The 25,289-nt window shown below is 43.7% G+C and overlaps 1 protein-coding gene across 1 annotated transcript in view; it reads left to right on the top strand.

Moving 5' to 3' along the window:
* The window catches only part of NDUFAF2 (NADH:ubiquinone oxidoreductase complex assembly factor 2), a 102,321-nt gene extending 77,929 nt beyond the window's left edge, over positions 1 to 24,392 (top strand). Inside the window, exon 4 of the mRNA XM_084802592.1 lies at positions 24,076 to 24,392. Coding sequence (XP_084658718.1) covers positions 24,076 to 24,324 — 249 coding nt within the window. The 3' untranslated portion in view covers positions 24,325 to 24,392. The remainder of the gene's footprint in view (positions 1 to 24,075) is intronic.
* The last annotated feature ends 897 nt before the right edge of the window (positions 24,393 to 25,289 follow it).

Below are 25,289 nucleotides of genomic sequence, written 5' to 3'. Positions count from 1 at the left end.
CCGACAAGTCTGGCCAGCAAAACCCTAGCCAGATGGCCAAATGTTCTGCTAAGCCGTACAAAACTGATGTTATGAGTTCTTCCTTGTTTGAGGCAGAGAATACAGCATCATCCATAAAATAATCTTCCAAAATGCATAACCCTAATGTAACCACAAGGGGACAACCAGAAAACCTAAACCGGAAGACGTTAGATCCAACACCAGACCCCTCGTGTCAGTGTCATGAACAGCTAAGTCCAGTGGGGTAGAGTGCACTTTCACAGACAGTTAGGCATAACTGGTGAGGCTGAGGCCTGTGCCATGCAGTAGCTAAAAGCATGTACTAATAGAATGTATTGAGTAGTATTGAATAGCATGTGCTTAAACTGTAGAAAAGGGCGTGTTCAATCCTCTTTGTGACAGTGCACATAGGCAAAGTCTTCTTCCCGTCCGGCCAGAAACCCTTGCAAGTTCATTCTCTTGAAAGAGGAAACAGTCCAGGCATCATGGTCCTGTTTACTGGACACATCCAAGGAAAAGAGAACCTTCTGAGGACATAGCAGTGGGGCTAGCAAGATGGCTCATCAGGCACAAGCGCTTGTAACGCAAACCCACCAACATGAGTTCAAGTCCCAAGGAAGAATGCCGTCCTCTGACCTCCACCCACGGCCTGTGGCACATGCACACTCACACACAATCTATGCCAGTAATGATGATGAATAAATCAAAATGAATAAATTAAAAATGGATGTTGAAGACAGAGTGAGTAAATGAGTATGTGCACATTGAAATGAGATCCTAATTTTCTCACTGCTGAAATCCTAGAAACAAATCACCAGGCCCCCAGGTCCCAGGTAGTGTACTAAAAGATACTCTTTAGGGTTTCTGAGCAATTAAGAAAAACCTAAAATTTCAGTAAAGAAAACTGGGTCAACAAGCTTCATAATGGCACTAGATGCACCTGCCCATCAGATTTACATAGAGATACTCAACACCTGGGCATTGTCTGATATAGAAGATGGAAGCCTGCATAAGTAAGTAAATAAACAGGAAAAAGCCACTGGGATAAAACCAACTACTTCAAACCTTACTACCGCCCTCAGAGATACGAAATGAGAACAAAATGCTATTTCATCACACAAGTGGTTTGGGGAAAATACAATAAATGAAAGAGTTAATGGAAAGATTAGACCCTTATATTGAATACATTTTTCTATACAGAAGGGAACAGAACAGAGGCGGCTATGGAAAAGGAAACGGTTTGCAGCAGTGGGAGCTAGAGGCAGTACCCTCAGTGCGTAGGTCTGTAGGCCGTGGGTGTCAGCCTGCATTCTGTACCCAGTGGCATCTGCTAACCCTGACTGCAGAAAAGCCATTTTCAAAACGTGGGAGGCCTTGCAGGATTCTTGTCTACCAACCCTTTGGCGGCAAGTTATGGAAGTGCAAACAAAGACAACAGAACAGGGGACAGAGAGCGCTCGAGTACACAGGTGGCTAGCCCAGGTGGTATGGGGCGAGAAAGGCCTGGAGATAATATTTTCCAAATGGTGAAATAGATAGCAAATGAGCCTCGCTTTATAAGTCTGTGGAAAATAGATTTATTCATTAGCTCCAATAGAAACAAAACGTGGGTAGAAAGAAAAGTAATCCTGCCATACTACATAAGTCACTGGTTAAAGGTGTCCATGCAAAACAATGTAAATACTGGGTGCTGCAGAGTGCTCACGAGCAGAGCCTGCTTTGTAGCTCTCAGGCAGTTCTTTGGATCTTCGGTTTGGCCTGTGCTGTGCCCATAAGCGGCAGGTGAGAGCCCTGGGCTCCGAGTGCTTTACTAGTACTCTTGAGCTTCTCTTGCCATCCCTAACCCTGCAAACAACCATCAGAGTCAAGTAAAACGTATCAACGAGCTGCTTTGAGGGACGGGGTGATAGTGTTTTTCATGACAAATGTGTTTGTGACATTAGCCCTACAAACTTTGACTTGAGAGGGAAAAATTTTTTTTGGTTTTGTTTTGAAAGATGAGGTCTTCTTGCACTGTAGCCCACTTTGGCCCTGAACTCACAACAATTCTCCCGTCTCAGTCTCCTGATTGCTGGGGTTGTAGGGGTGCGTCCCATGCAATAGCACTCATGAGGAGTGGCAGACTTCCTCCGCTTCAGCTCTGGAAGCCAAATCATTCTGTAGAAAACATATTAGTTATTGCAAAATGCTCTAACTGTAGTGGTAGTGTAAAAAAAAAAAGTTGTAGGCAGCATGTCTGTGATTGTGTCCAATAAAACTTTATTTATAAAGAACAGTAGGGCATTGAAACCACTTTGCGAACTCTGCCACTAATCAGTGGTTTTTCAGGCTGTTTGCCTGTGCTGCTGGCCACCCAGAGGATTCCTGTTGGGTATTCAGGTTCCTAGTTTTAAGGAAATCTGTTTACATATTCTCTCTGTATATGAAGTCTTACACACACACACACACACACACACACACACACACACACACACACTTCTGCCTAAGAACTCCTGGCCTGCTGGTTGTCATCTGACCTCCTTTAAAATTACTATTAAAAGGAAACTTATCCTTTGTCCATGCTACACCTGACCTTGCTTTGGGGATTACAAAATCTCCAGGCATCATGGAGGCCATTGAAGAGTGAATCTCACCAGAGGGAGACTCCCTCAAGGGCAAAGCAGAGGCAAAGCTTCAGCAAAAATGGTCAGAGCAGCAAGACATTGTTTTCCTCAGGCCGCACACTTGCAGCCAGTCTCCAAGACCGGAGCTTCTCTGCCCACCTAGCTGGCTGGCTAGCCACTTAGCGCCCTAAAGTTAAAATTCAGAAGTGCGAAAGTTGTCATGGGGCCGCATAATAACACACTTATTTGAATTTTAAAATGAAACCAGACTTTTTCTGACAGAGTAAGTCAGATTTGGCTGATTGGGTTTGACAATGAGGACTAGCTTTGCAAATTAAGTTGTATAGTTCTATTTTCCATAAATTGAACAGGCTAAACCGAAGCTCTGAGGCTTTAAAGCATATTTAAAGCCTACGTTCGGTGTGCAGTCACTACAACTCGGGCTGTGCTATTGATTGTGCCGACTGGAAGGTGATGCGTTTGAAGAGGTAGGACATCAGAGTGCTGCTGCTGCTTACGGATGTGTTGGGGCACAGGGAAGGCATGAAAGCATGTGTGGAAATGACAGGCAGGAAGTGAAAGGCAGCTGGTGCTGGAGGAGACGTAGCAGAGGCCATGGGGGCTCACATCACATCAGCAGGCTTTAATCCATTCCATTTGGCAGTGGGCACAGACGACTATATTGTTAGCTATATTATTGCTGTCCATGAAATAACTGTTTCAAAAGAATCCTAGGAGAGCTGCACTTAAAGCCCAGATAGTGGAGTGTTGCAGGCATGCCCTGGGTTCAGCTCCCAGCACTGCATGAGCCAGGCATGGGGGCCACAATCATCCCAGTACTCTGAGAGAGAGAGAGAGAGAGAGAGAGAGAGAGAGAGAGAGAGAAGGAGGACCCAAGTTCAAGGTCATCCTCAGCTACATAGCAAGCTTGAGACACTGCCACAATAAGATAAATAAATAACAGAATGACTTGCAATATTTTAAGAGAACAGGTTGAATCTCTGGCACAATAATAAGACGTTCTTTAAAAATACAATACTTTTCATACAATATAATCTGATTATGACTTCCATCCTCCTTGATCCTTCCCATCTACCCAGACCCACACCCTTTCTTTCTCTCATTAGGCATTCTTAAACTCCTAATAAATTCTTTCTTAAACATTAATAAATGAGATACTTGAAATCCAAACATACTTCAGTTCTTAAAAAATTTTTCTAGCACCATACATAGGAAACAAATCAACAGGACTTAACCTTTGAAATTCCTTCTAAAAATATGATGCTTAATTTGGGTTTATTATATATTCCGTTCCCATCAATACCTCTCATGTGCTGAAAAGTTAGCATCCTTTCTCTGTAGACTTCTTTTGTACACACCAACCTGACCGAAATGCATTTGACATAATGCTGTTATATTTAGTTTCTAATTTTAGTATCTTTTCTCCTCCTGTGAAAACTGCTCCAATATGATAAAGTTGCAAAGAGAAACCATTCACATGTTACCTTTAGAAACTAGCTCTCACTGCTGTTGACACAGGAGTGTCCTGTAGTCGGTGGCAGGATCCTGTACTTGCAAGGTTCAAAAAGACATGGGTGACACAACTTGCCACCATCATAATAGACAGTCTCTGGGCAGTTTTTTGCCAATCCTTTGACTTCTGTCATACCTAACTCATTTCCCTGTCTTTGATGAGGTGCAAAGGTCAGGGTCGGCTCCCAGAGGAGTGCTGCAGCGCTGCGGTGTACGCCTTCCAGCTGACGGCGGGGTTACGTTAAGACGTCTCACTTGGCCAGCACTATGACTTTACCTGACTTATTCTTTTATCTTATTATTATGTTAGTATTAAAAGTAATTTTGCTCTTAAGAGACAAAAATAATAAACCTTCTGGCTGATCCTATGACTCTCGGCTTTACCAAGTTGACTCACTCACACACGTGATAGCAGTTTGTTGCTAGTGAGGAGTGCTTGTTTCGTGTTGTGCCACAGTAAGTGAAACTGCCCAGCCTTAGCATCGGAGAGACCATAGCTCCCTGTGCCTCCTTTGGTGTCACACATGCACCTGCTTGCAGCACCCAGCCTTAGCATCGGAGAGGCCATAGCTCCTTTGGTGTTGACCTCCAGCTCTGTGAAAACAGAAAGGGTGTAGAATTCACCTTGCTTCTGTGCTAAGAGGTGAAAATGAATCCTGGGAGCATTTTGAGTCTCACCCCTGGCTCTGTGTTCTTTACTGCTCTAAGCCGTCTGCCCCCTGCATGCAAGTGTGTGTTCATTAGTTGTCCGAGAGCTAAGTGTAAGTTAGCTAAGTGTAAGTTGGTTGTGTAAGTTTCAGTGGCTCCTCCTCCTTTTCAAATCTCTGGTTTTAGGTGAGTGTTGCTAAGAAGCATCCTGTCAATTCCAAGGCTTGGGGAGCTGCTCCCACATCTGTCTGTCTAAGCAGAACTACGCTTTTTATTCTTAGCACAGGTTTCCATCAATTTTGACCTTTATCTGACTTCTAAAGAGCAGAATATAAAAGGGTTTTTAATACGCTGTAAGTAAGGTGCTACCTAGTATTTTTAGATTTATTCCTGCTCAGATTCTTTATGATGCATGAAAACATACTAGGCATATATTAAATAGCTCTGACTAACTGGGGAACCTAAGCCATACCCTCAGTCATGAAGACAGTGTCACTTAGGCTTGAAAGCCAGGCTTAGACTGAGATTAGGAAAGGCTGAGAGAGTTAGAATGGGGCATAATGTCTCTAAGTCCACACTTTCCTTGTTATTTCATCAAATAGCCTGACCTTTTTTCACTTGTCTTCTCCAAACTAGAGAGGTAATGATTTTATTTGATGTAAATCTAAAGAAAAGCATAACTGGTAACCACCTGGTAAAAATGACTTCAGTTTTCATAGGAAGAAAAGTTACATTGATTCCTGTTGGTGACACGCCTTCTAGAATGCTAAGGCATAGCTGAGCCCCTCAGATTGTATTATATTGTTAGGCTTGCTTGACTTACTCTCAAAGATGCGTCCTAATTGTGATAAAATGCTAATCCTATGATGACGCTGTAGTGATAGGAACTAGGTGTCTTACATCTTGTTTTTTGATAGTTTTGTTTCGTCCATGTGCCCTCTTCCATCCTGTGTCACTGTGATGCCTTTTATTTACTAGTATTCTAGACAAGTAAACAGGTGTGCTACCTAGAACAAGTTCTCAATCCCTGTGATGCATGAGTAGGTAATGGAATGAAACTGCTGGGTTGCAAGTATTTTTTTCTTTTTAACGAAATAGGAGGGACGAACATGTAGGAGAAAATAGAAGCAGACAGCAGCACACTAAGAATGGCTCAGTCGTGTGCGCGTATGTCTGTGTACAAGTAGCCTCGGATGTTATTTCAAACTCCGATGGCCAGGTCCTCAGGTATTTGGTAAAAATTCTGCCTAGTCTAGATCTTGGCACAAAGTTATACCTTAAATGGCACTTCTGTGGGACTGAAACCCTGAAGCTGCTTAACAAGTGGCAGTCTAAGATGCAGGCATAGCTAGCGGGTCCACAAAGGACCCAAGAGCACAGGAAATATGCCCAGGAAATGGCGGGTATGGTTGCATGTGTTTTAGAAGATCCTGGGGTACAGAAAAGACAATCAGAACTGTGCAGAAAGCCTGCAGCATGAGAAGTGATCTGCCCCAACGCTCCACCCGACAGAGGATGGACTGGTCTCTAGAAAGAATATATAAAGAGCTAGAAAGACCAAATTGTCCAATTAGTAAGTGGGCAAGTGAGTTGAACAGATACTTCTCATAGGAAGACATACAAATGACTGAGAAATATTCCTGGAAATGTTCAATGTTTATTACCATCAAAGAAATGTAAATTAAAACTGTATCGAGATTCCATCTCACACCAGTCAGAATCATCAAGAAAACAAACAACAAGTGTTGACAAGGATGTGGGGAAATGGGAACTCTGATACAGTGAGGGTGGGGGCAGGAACTGGGTCAGCCATTATGGAAATCAGTCTGGAAGTTACTCAGAAAAACTGAAAGAGAACTACTATGCAACCGAAAGGATTCCAAGTCAGCATAAAACAGAGATGCACATCTGTGTTTACTGCTGCGCTGTTCACAGTAGCCGAGATGTGGGACTCGCAGAGGTGCCCATCAACACATGAGTGGATAAAGCAAGGGTGGCATACACAGTCAGATTTTACTTGGCAGAAAAGAAGAATTAAAAAAGGTTGGTGTTTGCAGGAAAATAAACTGAACTGGAAAGCATCGAGTTAAGTGAAATAAGCTACCACAAAGTACAAAAAGTAGAGAAGGAACTAAGAGGAGGGGGAAGCTATAAGGGACGGTAATGAGGCAAAAGAAAGACAAAAATAACTCCTTTTCTTCTGTGTGCAGAATATACATTTAAGTACACACACACACACACACACACACACACACGGTGATGAAACAAAAGGATTATTTCGGGGGGGGGGGGCGGAGGAAAGGGATAGGAGAGGCAAAGTACAAGTGTGCATTTGTGTGTGTGTGTGTGAAAATCTCATAATGAAACCAATTATTTTGCACAGTACAATTAATTTTTTTGAATTAGAATTTGAGTAAAAAGAATTACCCCACAGTGTATAGGTGGGTCTCACCTAATCAGATGAGGACCTCAAGGGGAAAAGTCCTGGCACTACTGACTGTGTCGGCACTGCACCTGTGTGAGGTGTCCAGACTGCACCTGTGTGAGGCGTCGGCACTGCACCTGTGTGAGGTGTCGGCACTGCACCTGTGTGAGGTGTCAGCACTGCACTTGTGTGAGGTGGCAGGACTGCACCTCTGTGAGGTGTCCAGACTTCACCTGTGTGAGGTGTCAGCACTGCACCTGTGTGAGGTGTCCAGACTGCACAGGTGTCCGGACTGCACCTCTGTGAGGTGTCAGCACTGCACCTGTGTGAGGTGTCAGGACTACACCTGTGTGAGGTGTCCAGACTTCACCTGTGTGAGGTGTCAGCACTGCACCTGTGTGAGGTGTCCAGACTGCACAGGTGTCCGGACTGCACCTCTGTGAGGTGTCAGCACTGCACCTGTGTGAGGTGTCAGGACTACACCTGTGTGAGGTGTCCAGACTTCACCTGTGTGAGGTATCGGCACTCTACCTGTGTGAGGTGTCAGCACTGCACCTGTGTGAGGTGTTGGCACTGCACCTGTGTGAGGTGTCAGCACTGCACCTGTGTGAGGTGTCAGGACTGCACCTGTGTGAGGTGTCAGCACTGCACCTGTGTGAGGTGTCAGCACTGCACCTGTGTGAGGTGTCAGCACTGCACCTGTGTGAGGTGTCAGGACTGCACCTGTGTGAGGTGTCAGCACTGCACCTGTGTGAGGTGTCAGCACTGCACCTGTGTGAGGTGTCAGCACTGCACCTGTGTGAGGTGTCAGGACTGCACCTGTGTGAGGTGTCAGGACTGCACCTGTGTGAGGTGTCAGCACTGCACCTGTGTGAGGTGTTGGCACTGCACCTGTGTCTGCTTTTAGACCAAGTTACAACACCAATGCCCCGCAGCATTTCTCATCCACTAAAATTCATATTCCAGATATTTGATTATTTTGTGAGTAGTTCTTTAATGAATCAGTAAATAAAATGACTAACCAAAAAAAATTCAAAAGTTAAAAATATTTTTTTAATTTTTAAAAAGTATTTATTAAGTACAGTGTTCTGCCTGCATGTGAGCCAGCAGGCCAGAAGAGGGCACCAGATCTCATTATAGATGGTTGTGAGCCACCATGTGGTTGCTGGGAATCGAACTCAGGACCTTTTGAAGAACAGCCAGTGCTCCTAACCTCTGAGCCATCTCTCCAGCCCTTTACAAATATTTAATGAGTGATAAATGCTGTTTTGTCATTTCTGTTTTTCATTAAGGTCTACAAGAGAGGCTTGTGAGATGGCTTGGTAGGTAAAGGCACTTACTGACTGGCTTGACAACTTAAATTCAATCTCTAGGAGAGAACTGACTCCCGTTGGCCTCCACATGCTGCCATCATCCCAAATAAATGAAGTCTTAAAAATACATATTTGTGTATATATGTGTGTGTGTCATAAGAATGTGTATATATATATATATATTCCATAAGAAATTTAATTTTATGTGAAGTTTTACAGAAGTATATCAGAACTCCACATTCTTCCTTTTGTTTTTAGTAAGAGTGTGTGTGTGTGTGTGTGTGTGTGTGTGTGTGTGTGTGTGTGTGTGTACAAGCATACACATATGCTTGGATGCAAAAGACAACTTGTAGCAGTCTAGTCTTTCCTTGCACTGTGAGCTCCGGGGTTGAGCTTGGGTCACCAGGCTTTCACAGCCCTTATACCTGCTCAGCCATCTTGCTGACCCTGTTTCTCTTTTGGAAAGATCTACATTTATGAACAGTGCATTTTTAAATGCCTACTTTTTATAAATTAATATACATTTTTCTGGTTTTGTGTCCCCATTTGTATAGCCTAAGAGCTGCCTGTTTTCTACTTGCAGTGTTCAGATTAATTTGAATTTTGAAATGCAGTCTATTTGAACTTTAATAACATAACTACCTTTTCTAGAGTTTAATCTTATTTTAAAATTTCAGTCTCAAAGGGCAGAGAAACAAGCATGGGAGGCTGGTATCAGATGCCCCTTGTTACTTGCTTGTGGGTTCTTGTCATAGCATTTACTCTGGCCCGCTTCACCATAGCTCTGACAGCATGGGTATCTATGGGAAAGAACGTGGCATGGGAAAGAGTTAAGATAACACTAACTCTTGGTCCATAGGGGGGAGGGGCTAAGGGAAGGGGATGCGCCCTTTCTGTCCCCTGGGCAGTTGAAGCCCATTCAGTCACTGGTGCACACTTGCCTCCTCAGAAGGCCCAACGTGCAGTACAGTGACCAGTAACAGGGCACATGCTGATTCAGGCTTTCCTTTCTTCCACCCTAACTCTGCTGTGCTCCTTTTCACTGAGATCCTGTATTCAGCATCAGCTGAACCAAAACCAAAATTGTCTTTAGCAGACGTGAGCTCAAACCAGCAACGGTCAATACCAGGTCATTAAATTCAATAGGTCTGCGCATTCTGTAATCTGGCTGCACTTGAGTTATGCTGACACTAAACAGTATGTTCATTAAGAACATCACTGAACCAGTGTATCAGAGTGCTCGAAAACTTGGTGACCAAGACCATCTCAAGGGAAGGAAATGCTGGAGAGTTGTTGAGGACTTGCCCAGGTCATTCAGACAGCCCGCGGGTAATTCACTATGGTCTAGCCTACAGCTGAACACGTTGACCCCGTGAAGGTGTTGGCTGATTTCCTTTCCCTGTAAGTGAGTTGTATAGTAGCTTCCGGTAGGGACTGGGCTCCTCAAGCCGGCATCTTGATTGCTTTTCATTTTCTGAAATGATCTTCATCCCTTGCAAAGGGGAGTTTCCTTGATGAGCAGTGAGGAGTACTCTGTGCTTATAAATAGATGTTACAAATATAGCTAGGGATCGTGCTGGTTTAATAAAGTGGCAGTTGCAGGTTCTCCTCCAAGGCCCACCACTTCACTGGCCCTGGGTAGTTGCCACGGTTCCCAGTAGTAGGCATGAGTTCCCTCTTGTTGGGTGGGTCTTAAATCCAATCAGAGAGCTGTTGGTTACTAGCAAGGTGTGTGCACCACTACTGCACCCTAAGGTTATCATGGCATGAAAGCCAGTAGCAGTGAGAAGGCTTTCAGGTCAGATCCAGCTTGGGGGTCAGATCAGCGTTGACTTTGATTTTTAAAGTGTATGGGTGTACATATGTGGTCATTTCTGATAGAAAAATGAAAATAGTGCTTTTTCTCTAAAACAAATGCCATCATTTAGACTTGCTCAGTTTATCTTTTTATTAAAATATTTTGTTCTCAGAGAGTAAAAACACATTTAGGTTTTAAACTTTGCCTTTCATCTTCAATGTATAAAGTTCTTGATGTGTACCGATAAAATGCAGTATTTTCTGAATTGCACAGTTGGATATAGGGTGAAATGTTCAGACGGGAAATGAAGTTTTTATGACAGGCCCTGTCTTATACCCATCTATTTCTAGCTTTTCTATAATTGTGTATTTTGACAGTCTTTCTTTTTCAGACAGGAAGAAGGTATATTTTCGCAAGGACTGATAAGCACACGGTTTCAGTAATTGTCTCCCCCATAAAATTAGACTAATTGCATTATCAGCTCTCACCAAATTGCATGGCAATTCATCATAAACACTTATTAGCTTTTGTCTAAAATAGCCTTATTAATGGCGTCTTCTTAGCAGAGTGAGTTCTGTGTTCTCATCACCATGTTTTCTTTTGTTTTTGCCACATTTATACTGTGTAGTTATTTATGGCCATTTGAATGCTATAATTTTTTTAACACTGACATTATCACAGTAGTATAATACTTGTTAAAAATTCATTTGTGTTTTGGCAAAATATTTGCAGATAATAAGTTCAGTGATAGACTCTGTGGGTAGCAACATGACTTTACCTAAGAAAACGTTGTTGCCTCTTGAAAAGCGAGCCCAGGAGTCCAAGGCCAACTAGCCTTTCCATAGCATGCCTAACGTAAATAGTGCTTAAACATACAGTGTAAAAGCTGTTAGGCTACACACAACCCAGCTTTGTTCAGCCTAAAGACTTTCTGATATCAAGTGTTACATGTATTAAAAAATTTTTCAAATAAGAGCTGTGTTAATTCCTACATGTTTATAAGAAACCTAGTTTAAAACAAAAGAAATGAGCTAGGTACTTTTTTTCCCACATTGCTCGGGGCACTCTGGGCCAACAGCATGGGTAACTTGTCAGAGGACAAGTTACAGAGTCAGTTTTCTTCCTATATCCTGTGGGTCCTAGGGATGAGACTGAGGGCATCAGGTGTGGCAGCAAGCATGGTTACCCACGGAGCCATTGCATCAGGAAGAGACACTCATAAGGGGTGCTCTGAAAAGTTTCACGCAGCCTGGTAATTAGAGCCTTTTAGTCCCAGCCTTAAAATAAGGAAGTAAGTCATCTATGAAATGAACTCTGAGCTAGCAAATGGCAAAGCCTGTCCCCGTTCACATGCTATCCTGTGCTGATTACCTGATTAATAGGAACCAACCGTCACTATTGCTGGAGTTTATACTTAATTGCTTGGAGGAAATGTCACTGTCCTTTAAGTAAGAGAATGGTTGTCATCGCCGAGTGGCTGGCAGTAGAAACTCAGTCACACTTCCTCACTCTGAGCACTCTGACATCACACTCCTCCTTTTACTCCAAAGTAGGTGGGTGGCATATATTCATTTTCAGAGGTAAGCTAATGGTACACCTTGCCGCTATCAAGTTTCCTGAGGAATTAGAATATGATGCCCTCTTGGATTTCATGAAAGCCACATCACCAGTTTTTAACCCACACTAGATACAGCCTGTCTGGCCCAGTTGCTTTACAATGTTCAGCCAAGCCCCACTGCAGAGTGCCTGGATCATCTAGGCCCAGCAGTGCCTAAATGTACTTCTTCTGAAGTAAAAGTGAGATTTCCTTCCTTCTTCTAAACCTTTTAAGAGAAGGGTTAATCCAGCTGCCTTTGAGTATGCCGGTCAAGAGAAAACCAGCAGTGAGTTCCCAGGAGGAGGAAGCTAAAATTTGTTCAACAAATGCCCATGAGTGCCTGTTGTGTGTCAGACGCTGATCGGTATGACCCTGGCAGCATCAGGGTCATCGCGAAGCCTGTCCTCAGGAAAGTCATTTTTAACCTGTGCCCAAAGTGGATCACTACAAATGTGAAAAAGATTCTGAGACAGAAGCAGAGGCCTAAGAAAAACAACAGACACAGCCTTCTGGATGTGGGGCAAAGTTCAGGAAAGCTACTCTGGACAGGTAATAGCCAGGCTGAGAACTGACGGGGGGAGAAAGGGAGCATTCAGGATGCGCAGCCGTCTGACACCAAAACCACACACCATAGGTGAGAGCACTTTGACAGCCTAAGGCGTTTCTGGGTTTCTGTGGTTAAAATTGGAATCCTAAAGCCAGAAAGGAAGCAAACCAAATGCATAGGGAGGACAGCAACACATTTTTTTTTTAATTGACAGAGCTATGGGGAAATGCCTACTCTTGTTTGCCTACAGATGTAGGTTAGTGCTACATACACACTTTCCAAATACGAAAAAACTTTCTGATCTAGAAGTTCAGGTCACACAAAGGCATGCCAAGAAATGAATGGCAAATGGGCTAAGATTTACATGGAGATGTAGTATTCATAAAATATGAAGAATTCCAAGCATGCATCACAAGGGGTTGAGTGAAGACACCACATACTCAACACAAGGGTTTGTCAGCTCCTGAGTAACCAGTGAGAAGAGTAAAGTGTGGACACACAGGTGTCGAAAGAGCATTAAATGAAAAGCCATGAGACTGTATGCATTGTGCATTTTATTTACATTAACAAGTGTGTCTGTAAATGAGATACACCGTATTCATTTTGCAATGTATAAAGCCCATGAAAGGAAAGTATTTTTCGCCATGGAAATAAAAGTGTAAGAGATTTATGTTTTGTGCTTGGTGGATTTCTGTTTATTTAGATTCCTGTATCTTAAAAGCATGTTGTAGAGAAAAGCAAAGTAGTTTTCCTCTTGAGAAAGGAAAACAAAAGAACATTCAGAAGGAGTTAAGGGCTCTAGAAAGGTTCTAACTGACTGGTTTGAGAGCACTGCCTCACTTCCCGTGTGCTGGGTGGCAAAAGGGCAGCCTGGCTGAATAAATCAGGACACAGCAACAGCCGTCACTTGCTTCCATACAGCCCCTAGCTGTGCTTTGTCTGGGTCTAGTGTGTCTCTTCCTACTGGAGTCTAAGCCTGGAGACCAGGTTCTGTGGCCTGCCACTGCTGCAGCTGTAGGTTCTAGAACATATGACAGTCCCTGGCTCATAGTGTGCACTGTGAATATTCGAAGACAGTCCCTGGCTCACAGTGTGCGCTGTGGATATTGGAAGACAGTCCCTGGCTCATAGTGTGAGCTGTGGATATCGGAAGACTCGACACCTGCTGAGTTCCTCCTTTGCCTGTGTTTTTTCTCCTTTGCTCTTATTTCTAGAGGGTTTATGTTTGGTTGGTTGGTTGGTTGGTTGGTTGGTTGATTGGTTGGTTGGTTTTGCTTTGTTTTTTTAATATTGTTGCTGCTGCTATTGTTAAAGATAGGGGCACGGGTTGACCTGGCATGAATGTGGAGGGCACAGGGTAGGTTTGTGGAATCAGTTCTCTCTTTCTACCTTTGCATGGTTCCAGGCATAGAACTTGGAGCACCAGCCTTGCGTGACAAGAATCTTGCCCACTGAGCCACCTTCCCCAGCTCCCTAGCATCCATTTTGATGCCTTCCCACAACTCCCAGGAGAATTCTCACCTGACTTTGTTATTTCGTCTTCTAGTCCCCATCAGTGGGACATCAGGGACATCATCTGTGAGCCTCCTTTACTCCTGGCACCAACCCTAAAAGAAGCCCAACTCCACTGATACCTATTTGAGCTCGCACTTGGTTGCCTGACCTTCAGAGGCCACCGTGTCCTAATTAATGTGCTAGCTTCTCCGGTCTCTCTTAGGAGAAGAGCTGCCACTGTGGTCCCTTCTACTGTTCCTTCATCCCTCCCACAGTATCATTTCAGTTGGTTTCATCAGATGCGGCCCTTTGGAGAATTCCATTCCCTCCTAGCATTGTTGCTTCAGGGAGCTCCAAGTGCCTGGCTGCCAGCGCCAGTCATCTTGCCCAAGGCAGGTGCCACTGTTAAGCTTCTGTAGTATTTGCCTCTCTGACTGCTGCACTTCTGGGTCATCTCAGGTCACCTCTCCTGACCCTGGCCACTGTCTCCCCTTCACCTAGCCTGTCTTCTTCTTCATCTCTCTCCAACCCTGTGACAGAAAGGGAAATGCTTTGTGTATGTGGGGTGAGGGTGGCGGGGTATAGGCAGAGGGCAGGTGACCTGATTTCTACTTCAAATGATTGAGTCATTTACCCACCTGCTTTCCTGAACTACCTCTGCCCCTTTGGGAAATATCAGGAGGCTTCCTACGCTGTCAGATACCTGTTGTCAAGTTTCAGTTGGTCTCAGCGCTGTGGATGGGTGTGGTGATGTATCACATTTGCACTAATATGGCAGATTGCTACCCTAGATGAGTTACTTACTGTGCACTAGGTAGGAAAAATAACCATCATTATCACTTGTTCCTCTTGGGGGGGGAGTACTGGGGGGCCTAAAAAGTTGGGTGATTATTAAACTTTTTTACTTTAACCTAACTTAGGAACTCTATATTTGAGTGGTGATATATTCAAAGCCAAATGCTTAATGATTGACAAGTGAAGAGTACACAAAAATGAAGTTTTCCCAATTTCAAAAGCATCATCTTTGCCACACTTATTTTTAAAAACTAATACCAATCCCTAAGAGTATGAATATCTTTTTTTCAGTTTTCAAGACTGTATTTTTGGCATTATGAAGAAACGGGCTGTAAAGTTATTTAGAGCCCTAATTTATTTTGTTAGTGATGAAATGCAACTTATTCCTAATTGTTAGCCCTTTTAATTTAGCTCTGCATGTGTAATACAGTGCAGCATACAGAGCCAAATACATTCACTCAGCAAGTGCACACTGACTATGCCGTATACGCTCAGCCCCGTTCTAGGCACTAGATGTAAGGGACAATAGGGAAAAGAGCCAAAAAGAGCTGACAGAAACACATCGCCTTATGGCCAGCAAATTGCATATGCATTTACCTTCTGCCTTGGCAATCCAGCCTCCTGAAATCTACTCAATTATCAGACAAAAGCAAAGGTGTGGCCACACAAGGGAGTTCCTAGGGACTAAAAGATGACAAAAAATGGAGCAATATGAAGTTAGTGTCATGATACAGTTTCAAGCAAATAAAGTATCAAAGAAATTGATTGTATATGAGTGGGTATCCTAAATGAAGGTGGCTCAGTAGATAATTTGCCTATTTTATGAAAAAAAAAATTGGGAAGCGTGTAGAAAATCTGGTTTGGTTTGGTTTTGTCTTTTAAATAAAAGATTGGGAAAGGAGGAAGAGACTAATATGGAAAAGCAAGGATAGGACATGAATTTTGTTGATTGTTCATTGTGCTTAATTTTCCTATGAAACAATTATTCCCTAGCTAAACAAGGGGGGCTCTTTCTAGGTTGTGGCCTCCCCCAACCATGAGGCTCGGTAACCATGTAAATAACCGGAAGAAAAGCCTTCCTGGCAGAAAGGGGCCCAGTGGCGTGTGCAGTGTCTGAGGAAGGCGGACACAGCCAGTGGGGCTGGAGGGTAACAGGGAGGAACGTGATTGGAGAGGAACACTCTCATGAGTCTCCTCTATCTGCCACTTGCAAATCTGACGCCGCTTCTAAAAACCCATGCGAAGCTTGTTAGAGAGAACCGGCATGAAAAGTCACCTTCTGCTGGCCATGTGGCCCGAGCAGGAGACCTGTTAGGTGGCGCCTGTAGTCCAAGCAAGAAATGCTGTTGACGAAAGAGATGCAGTTTGAAGAGCTGCTAAGATTTAGCCGGGTAGACGTGGGAGGCGAGGGGAGGCAGGAATAGCTTTGTAAACGTGCACAGTGTTGTCAGGACAGCTAGGTCAGCCCATCTGAGTACCACCGCCTGCCTTCCTCGCAGCTCCCACTTACTCCCCCAGCCTCTCCTCTTCCTCTAACTCTTCCTACCCTTCCCCCCTCACCTCCACCACTTCTTCATCAGATCCTGCCCACTGGTGTGCGTTTGCTTGTGACAGAGCCTACTCCAAGAGTAATAATTAATTTTCAGACTATTACATTTGGCAATCAACAGCATGGATGGGGAAAGGTCTACAGTAAAACCCTTTGTTGGAATGCTTTACACTTTCCACAGAGCATTTCTCCCTGGCCTTTGCTTCTCTGCCATGTCACTGCCTCTCAGAAGAAAGCCACGGAGTCCCAACATTGCCTTTTCATCCTGGGATTATAGTGCCCCCCCCACCCCGCCCCTTTCACATTAGAGAGCAAGGTTTTCTTTGTCATCTACCAGAGTAGTTCAATTAAATAGAATTAAAGCTAAGTAACTTTATTTTTCCACTAGTGTTCAACTACTAAGTTTCTTTTTCTATTAAATAACGGTGTCTTTATATGCTCTGAGTGGTTTTTTTGTACGTATACATGGGGAAGCTCATTTCTTTCATTAAAGGAAATACCGCCACAAAACTATTAATGACTTGAGCTCTGTGATTAGTTCATTTTAGTGGCATTTCAAGATTTAATTATTAATCTGGCTCAAGTTCAAAGACAGAAAACGCAGTGCCAGAAATTCCTAACCAGCAAAGAATATAAACAAACCTTACAATTGTCCCCTCAAATAACAAGAGCCAGTGAGATTAGCTTCTTGTAATTAGAGACACTGGGGGTGGGGGGGAGTGCAGAAGAAGAGTTCAAGAAAGCATGTCAAAACAACAAAACCCGGTGTACGTTTTCCCTGCTGTAATTGATCAGAGAATGTTTGCAATGGATTTGAAAGTGAATAAATTAACTGTGACATTGATTTGGCGGAGGTACAGAAGTGATTGGCACGGACGCACGGCAGAGCGGCATCTGCTGCAGCGTAGCCCCCGTGACTGGTATTCGGTTCTAATAGATGTCTTTGCTGCCCGGTGCTCGCCTTCTAACCTGAGTGCTAGAGCGTATTTATTCATTTATCCTTTTGCTTCATCCTACCATCTGGGCGAGACTAATTGATCTTCGATTAATCTATCAGGCCTTTCCTTGGGTCTGAGCACAGAACACTCGAGCAGGGGGTGAGGGGGGATATGTACCCCCTCCTTCTTTCTTTTCTAGACTGGTTACTGTTTCACCCTGACAGCTCAGCGTGTAGGGCAGGGGAAGGTAGCTCAACGAAGCAACCGAGCTGCGTCTTCAATCTTAGACTTCAATACAGTATTTGCTAGGATTGAATTGTTCTCAGCGTGTTACAAAAGTGACGTCAGAAAGCCTCTCCGGGGGTGGGGATGTAGCGCGGTAGTAGTGGCAGAGGCCATGAGTTCAGGCCCAACCTCCACACTCAGCGCCAGTGTGCATAGTCAGCTTAGAAAGTCCCCACTGTAGAAAGGCTGAGGTATGGGTCTCTGTGGTATACTAATAGTGTGATTTGCTCCCATCTTTGTGACTGTCTGTCTGTAATATGGGATTCAGAAACATACTTCTGGCCAAATTTCAGTTACTTGTATAGTGAGCAACTTCTTAATCTTCTACGCCTCACTGAGGCTTGAATTTTTTTAAGCTTTTTACATCTCTCATTTCAGTTTGTAAATTCTCCACTATTTGCTCTCAGATTCTTAGACTTTGTCTGATTAGCTGCTAAACGGCATTAAAGTTTTCAATGTAGATACTTTTCACCTCTCGTTTTTCACCTGGTTCTCTTTATTTTCTTTCATTTCTCCTTGTGGCCTTCACAGCTAACCATTTTTATGTGCGTGCTAGAACAGTTTAGTCCAACAAGAGATTCCATAACCATGCAGGATTTTATATCTGTCTTTTCCAGTGTGGTAGCCACTATAGACATCTGGCTATTAAATAAATACTTTGTGGTTTCTAAATCTTATTTGATCTAAATAAGTTAAATTCAAATCACATCTGGCTACTAATGTTGAACAGCACAGTTCTAGAGCAAACTTCGCTCTTAGGCTAGTTTGCTTCTAACCTGAGGTGTGCCCGGTGCTCCTGCCGGCTTTATGCTGATTGCCCCAGGTGCTCATAAGGCTCCTTGGCTGGTAGAGCGTGAATGTCTCCTAATCTAGCTCCAGCAGTGGTCCATCTCACTGCACCCCTGCGCAGATCTTCCTGGCTCCAGCAGTGGTCCATCTCACTGCACCCCTGCACAGATCATCCTGGCTCCAGCAGTGGGTCCATCTCACTGCACCCCTGCACAGATCTTCCTGGCTCCAGCAGTGGTCCATCTCACTGCACCCCTGCGCAGATCTTCCTGGCTCCAGCAGTGGTCCATCATCTCACTGCACCCCTGCGCAGATCTTCCTGGCTCCAGCAGTGGGTCCATCTCACTGCACCCCTGCGCAGATCTTCCTGGCTCCAGCAGTGGGTCCATCTCACTGCACCCCTGCGCAGATCTTCCTGGCTTCAGCAGTGGGTCCATCTCACTGCACCCCTGCACAGATCTTCCTGGCTCCAGCAGTGGTCCATCATCTCACTGCACCCCTGCGCAGATCTTCCTGGCTGGCTTTGCGGAGTCACATTACACACACTCAGCTTATATGTGATAGTATGCCCAGGGTACTCCATCTTCCTTCGTCTCCCTAAGCAACCACCTTTATCACTTGAGGCGCCATCCTTTGCTTGGTGGGGTTCTAGCACCCCATGTGGCAGTCCGTAATGCGTATCCAGGTGGAAGTACAAGATGAGATGAGAATTGCTTCATTTTATCCCTCACCATTTATGTGTCACAGGGGAGCACTGACCATTATTTCTTGTACCTTTTTGTGTTTTTTGTAGAAGGACTATTGTGATACCAATTGTGCATCATCTTAGCTTGAAATTTGAAGATTATATTGTATCAGCACCTTTCCCTGTTTCAAAAAGGAAGAGGGTAGGTGGGAATGTAGCCCTGTAGCATGCATGCATGCCAGGCCTACCTAGCACAGGAGCTAAACCAGGAGTGTAAACAGAAGCTGGGCCTGCCTGCCTGCCTGCCTTCCTTCCTTCTTTCCTTCCTTTTAGTTTTTCTAGACAGGATTTCTCTGTGTAGCCCTGGCTGTCCTGGACTCACTTTGTAGACCAGGCTGGCCTCGAACTCATAGCGATCCTCCTGCCTCTGCCTCCCGAGTGCTGGGATTAAAGGCATGTTGTTTCTTAATGTTAGCTTTCAATGGTATAAACTTCTGCCTTAGAACTACTTTCATCTGTAAGCTACAGAGTGTGGTGTAGTGTGTTAGCATATTATTTGACAGGATTTTTTTTTAACTTCCTCCTGATTTCTTCAGCAACTTGCCCTTTGTTCAAAAGTAAGCTTTTTAAAATTACATTTATTTACCTATCCATTTACTTATTGCAAGAGTGGTAAATGTGGGTGTGTGCTTGTGTGTTGAGGTCAGAGGACAGTTTAGAGGAGGAATTGGTTCTCTCCTTGTACTATATGGGCCAGGGTCAAACTCTTTTTTTTTTTTTTTTTTTTTTTTTTTTTTTTTTGGTTTGGTTTTTTATTTTGGGTGGTTTTTTTGTTTGTTTTTGTTCCTTTGCTTTTGATTTTTGAGAGAGGGTTTCTCTGTGTATCCCTGGCTGACCTGGACTCTGTAGACCAGGCTGTCCCCAAACTCACAAAGAAAGATCCTCCTGCCTCTGCCTCCTGAGTACTAGGATTAAAGGTGTGAACCACCACTACCCAGTTAGTCTTTTACATTTCATGACTTTATTTATGGCCCAAAGCATGGTTTGGTTTTGTAAACAAAAACAAAAAACAAACAAACAAACAAACAAAACCTGTGTAGTGTTTTTTAAAAAGTGTAAAAAAAATGGGTAGCTTGTAAATATAGTAAGGTACATTTGGTCTATAGTGTAATTTATTCTGAGATTTCTGTTGATATTTTTGCCTTGGTGAGCTAGTGATGAAATATTGGAATCTACTATTAGTGTATTGGGAGTTTTTTACCCCCTTTCTTTTCTGTGGGCTAATGTTTGGTGCATATGTATGAATAGGCATTGTATCTTCTTCATACAATGGCTTATGTAGTTACTTCCTTTGTCTCTTCTGACCAATTTTGGCACGAGGTATATTTTGTCAGATATAAATATAGCTATCCCTTCATTTAAGATTCTATTTGCTTGAAAAAATATTATTTTCTATCCTTTCAGTTTTTGTTTTGTTTTATTAACAAGGTACATTTCTTACAGGCAACAGATTATCACACCTTCATTTGTTTGTCTTGTTTTTTAATCCAGTTGCCACCCAGTGTCTTTTAATTCGAGAGCTAAGACCATTACATGCCAGGTCATTAGCCATTACTGAAAGATATTATTGGCTATTTTCTGTCATCTCATTTTTTTCCTCTGGTTGTTGTAAATAATCTGTGTCCACTTCCTTCTCACGTGCTCATCTTAGAAGGTTGTTTACAGAATTAATCTTCTGAGTCTGCTTCTCTGTCACACTTCTTCTTAGAACTGTGCTTATCTTGCTTCTTGTCCTATCTGTGGGGTCGGTTCCTTTACGTAGCTGCTGAAATGCTGGTTTTGTGGTCATGGTTTCTTTTTTTCTTATCTCCATTTCCCCTTTGCTTCTGGAGGGTGCATTGCCTACAGTAGCAGTCTCAGTTGTCTTCAGGGCTCAGGATACATCCTTCTATGCCCTGCTGGCCTTCAGTTTCTACTAGGAAAGCTGCTGCTCTCTCAGGGTTGGCACTTCTCAGTGCTGTGCTCAGTGTTCATTCGGTTTAGTTGTAACATGGCATGGACAGGTGGTTTTGGCCACATACATATGGATAATGCAATCCCTCACAAGACCTGGGGGTCCCTGGCCTTACTCACCTATGTAGGTTTTCCATGCCTTGGCCTGTACGTCTACTCCTTCATCAGCACTGATCAGTCCTCGGCTCGGTTTCCTAGACTTGTGTCATAGATCTTACGTGTCCTCGTCATAATTTCTTTTATTAATCTGTATTGTTATCTGACCCTCATCAATCCTGTCTTCAAGTTTGGACATTCTTTTTCAACTAACAGACTTTTACTCTAATCTTTCAACCTTCACGCTTTTTATTTCCAAAATGTTTGGTTCTATCTCAGCACCTCTATTGCTCTGTTGGTTTACTCATTCGTGTCCTGTGTGGTCTTCCATTGCTCATTAACCTCTTCCTTTTACCCTGTTAGGATGTATTCATCCTTTTAGAAATGACCACCTGAGTTCCTCGTGCAGTGTATCACCTGCTTCAGGATCTCCGAATGCACTTTTATGTCTTTAAGAGATAGGGTCTCATTTAGCTCAGCTGGACAGGCACTGGCTGGGAGGAGGAGGACCTTGAAATCTAAATTCTCCTGCTTCCACCTCAGGGAGACTGACGGTGTAGGCCACCACCCTATATAACTGAAGTCAGAGGCCACCACCCTATATAACTGAAGTCAGAGGCCACCACCCTATATAACTGAAGTCAGAGGCCACCACCCTATATAACTGAAGTCAGAGGCCACCACCCTATATAACTGAAGTCAGAGGCCACCACCCTATATAACTGGAGTCAGAGGCCACCACCCTGGTTTATACAGGGTAGCTGGGCCTGTGCATGCTATGTTGGGCCAACATTCTACCAGCTAAGGTAGGTGCATCCTTCATATTTCTTCTGTTTTTCTGTTGAGTTTTTCACATGCGTGGGTTGGATGTCCCTTCCACTTCTAGGGAAGAGTCACTTTAGTAAGCAGCCATCTCCCGAGAGCTTCAGCAGTAGCAGCAGTTCTCACACTGGAGAAGGTGCAACACAGCCATACTATAGACAGAGCAGGCGTAGAAAGGCAGTAAAGAAAAAACCACAACACCAGGGACCATTACAAAGAAGAAAAGAGTAATCAACTGAAAGACTAGAATTTTATAATGGTAATTTTTTATTTAAAAAATAATTTTAAAATGTTTAATTAATCAAGGAAAGAGATAAATGAAAGCAGCAATATAAAATGGAAGAAAACTGGGAAGAGAAAAGAGAGATAAAAATCAAAAGAATAAAAATAAATGAAAGTAACAAAAAAGAGGAAAGTAAGTAAAAAATAAAAATAAAAAATTCTTCCTGTCTGGAAGAGTAGAATTGGAGAAGCTTCGTTCCAGGTGCAGTGGTGTTGGAGTGGGGAGGCTGTGTTGACTCTTCTCATTGTTGTGACTGTGGCAACTTAAGAGAGAAAGGGGTTTTTTGGTTTGGTTTTGGCTTTAAGGGAATTTGGTCCATATGGTGGGAAAGTAAGGCAGCAGGCACATGAAGCTCACATTCCATCCGCCATCAGGATGCAGAGAGAAATGAGCGCCGGTGCCCCGCCCACTCTGCCCATTTACACAGTTCCTGATGATAGTACCACCCATACTCAGGACCGGTCTTTTATCCTCCATTAAATCTTTCTGGAGATGTTCTCGTAGGCACATATAGAGGTATGTTTCCATGGTAATTCTAAATCCACTGCAGGAAATTAGCCATGTTAGGTAGTAAGTCACATTGTGACCTGTTGTACTTTTTGGCTATCAAATGTAGGCTGAGCCCGACCAGGTGCTGAAAAGTATAGACACAAAGTTGTATTCACTCAGGCACACACATGGGATGCCACTCTATTAAATGCTCATTTGCTCCCAAAGGCCGTTGGTCGGTGCCCTGCCCATAGCAAATGTGCAAGTCCCCTAAGGCCTCAGAGAATAAAGCCAATAAACCACAGTCCTGTGCCAGAAAGGGGGAGCCACAGGACCAAGCAAGCCCGGCTCGCAAACCTGGCCTCCGTAGTGAGCCATACCTGAGTGGCCTCCCTTCTTGCTACAGATCGAGAGACCAAACCATTAAAATCCGCCATAGTTCCCACTCCCCACTGTCTAAATTCTTCCGGGGCTCACTTGCTCGCTTGGGGTGAACTTCATGACTCTGTTTTCTCACCCAGCCAACGCAAAAGGCCTCTCAAGGAACCAGGAACTGTAGTACTCTGTGTCTTCTGACCCCAAAGTAACACAGTCCCTAACAGCAGACCCTTCCCAGGTGACACCTCCTTACAGCACCTGTAGGGTGGATTTCTTTCTGAGTTAGCTTGCCCCAGAGGAGGAGGAGGTCACTTTCAGACTCAGTCCCTGTGCTGGATTTAAAGTGTGTAAGAATCTATAACCTCCGGTCTTCTGTTATTTGAGGAGGGTGTTTGCACTCTCCCAATTTTCTTCACACTTGCCCCCTCCAGGAGCCAAACTTGAAATGCTGGTGTCTTCCTGCCTTTCCGACTTCCCTGCGCCTCTGACTCTCCAGTTACCGCTCTTCCTCGTCCTTGTAGTCTCCTTGTCACTCTGACTTCTGCCATGCTCCTTTCCTGCCGTCTTACCCTGTAACCTCAAAGGATCTAATTGCCTTTTCTGAGTGGTACACGTAATGGTGCTCCTTAAGTGTGACAGTCTTGTAGCCAATGAAAGACAATATAAGACTTGTAATTTTTAGTTTAGATTCTAGATAGAGCAAAGCTGCAGAACTTCCTGCAAACTGTACAGCTTTGAGGAAGCTTCCCAGCAGTGAAGGCCTCCCTGTAGCTGCGGTCTGGGACACGCTCCTGTTCTCCACTAGCCCACTGGAAGGTGAATTTACCATGCACATGGTAATTCCCATGACACAAGGGTGGCACGCAGGAGTAGCATTGTAGGGGACCCCAACACATCTTCCTCTGCAGTAGAACATCTTAATATTTTGATTTCCATAAGACTTTCAATTATTTAAACTGAAATTTTAATCATTTCCCAATTATATATGTGTGCAGGAAATACTAAAGAATGAAAAATACAGAGAAGAAATTAAAATAAAAAGCGAAGACTTTTATGAAAAAGATAAGCTCGGTAAAGAAGCCAGCGAAGAGCTCTTGCCTTCACCCACTGCAACTCAAATAAAAGGGCATGCCTCTGCTCCGTACTTTGGAAAGGAAGAACCCTCGGTGGCTCCCACCAGCACTGGTAAAACTTTTCAGCCAGGATCCTGGATGCCAGAAGATGGCAAAAGACAAGGCCTATGAATGCACCATGGTAGAGTCACTTCATTTATATGGATATGGCTATTTTAACAAATAAAAAGAAGTTTAAATGTTGACCATTTTGTTTCCTGAATATATATATATACTCTTGTGTCCCATAAAGTTTGAGTTACTATGTACACTGTGACGTTGTAAGGATAGAAGCCTAAATGTATTCAGATTTGAATCCTACACTTGATTTACCATCATCTCCCTCCTTGGGTTGCCATGCTACAAGTGTCATACCACTGTGAGTACCATGTACATGTTAGGTCTGCAGGCTCTGTCAGGACCCACCACGGATAATATGAGGACAAGAGTGGGCTTTCACAGCTGCTAAAAAGAGAGGTGGGGGAGGGGATTCTTATTTCAAAAAGAGAACTTAGACTATGTGACCCAAAGAAAATTTAAATAATACAGAAGCAAGACTTTTGCTGCTAGGTGGTGTAGGAACAGTCACTTGAATCACCTACATAAGAAGATATAATTTCAGCCTGATCGTCGTGTGTCTTGGGGTCCTGTTTTGCTTTAGAGACAAGGTCTTACCGTGTATACCACACCGGCCTCAAATTCAGAGACCTGCCTGCCTCTGCTGCCATGCCAGGCCCGCCCTCCCACTTTTTAAAGCTGCCTAGCAGTGAAGCATTCAAAGTAGAATTTAAATATTAAGCAAAAGCTTGCCTGCCATATTTCATTTTTTAGTTATCTATATTTGAACATTTCAAAGTTTATTATTATGTCTCTTTCAAGACAGTTTATACCAATTTTAAGTTTTTAGTCTCAAGAGGGAAAATGTTCCCATTAACAAAAGAACACTGTGTATGCCTTAAACACACACACACACACACACACACACACACACACACACACACGCATGCATGCATTTGTTTTGTTTTTCAAGACAGGGTTTCTCTGTGTAGCCTTGGCTGTCCTAGACTTGCTTTGTAGCCCAGGCTGGCCTCGAACTC

Source organism: Acomys minous (genome assembly GCF_964271855.1).
Source record: "Acomys minous genome assembly, chromosome: 11".
In the NCBI taxonomy this organism is placed as follows: domain Eukaryota; kingdom Metazoa; phylum Chordata; class Mammalia; order Rodentia; family Muridae; genus Acomys; species Acomys minous.
Note: the sequence above shows the minus strand (reverse complement) of the source record. Positions and strands in the feature narration are given on the sequence as shown.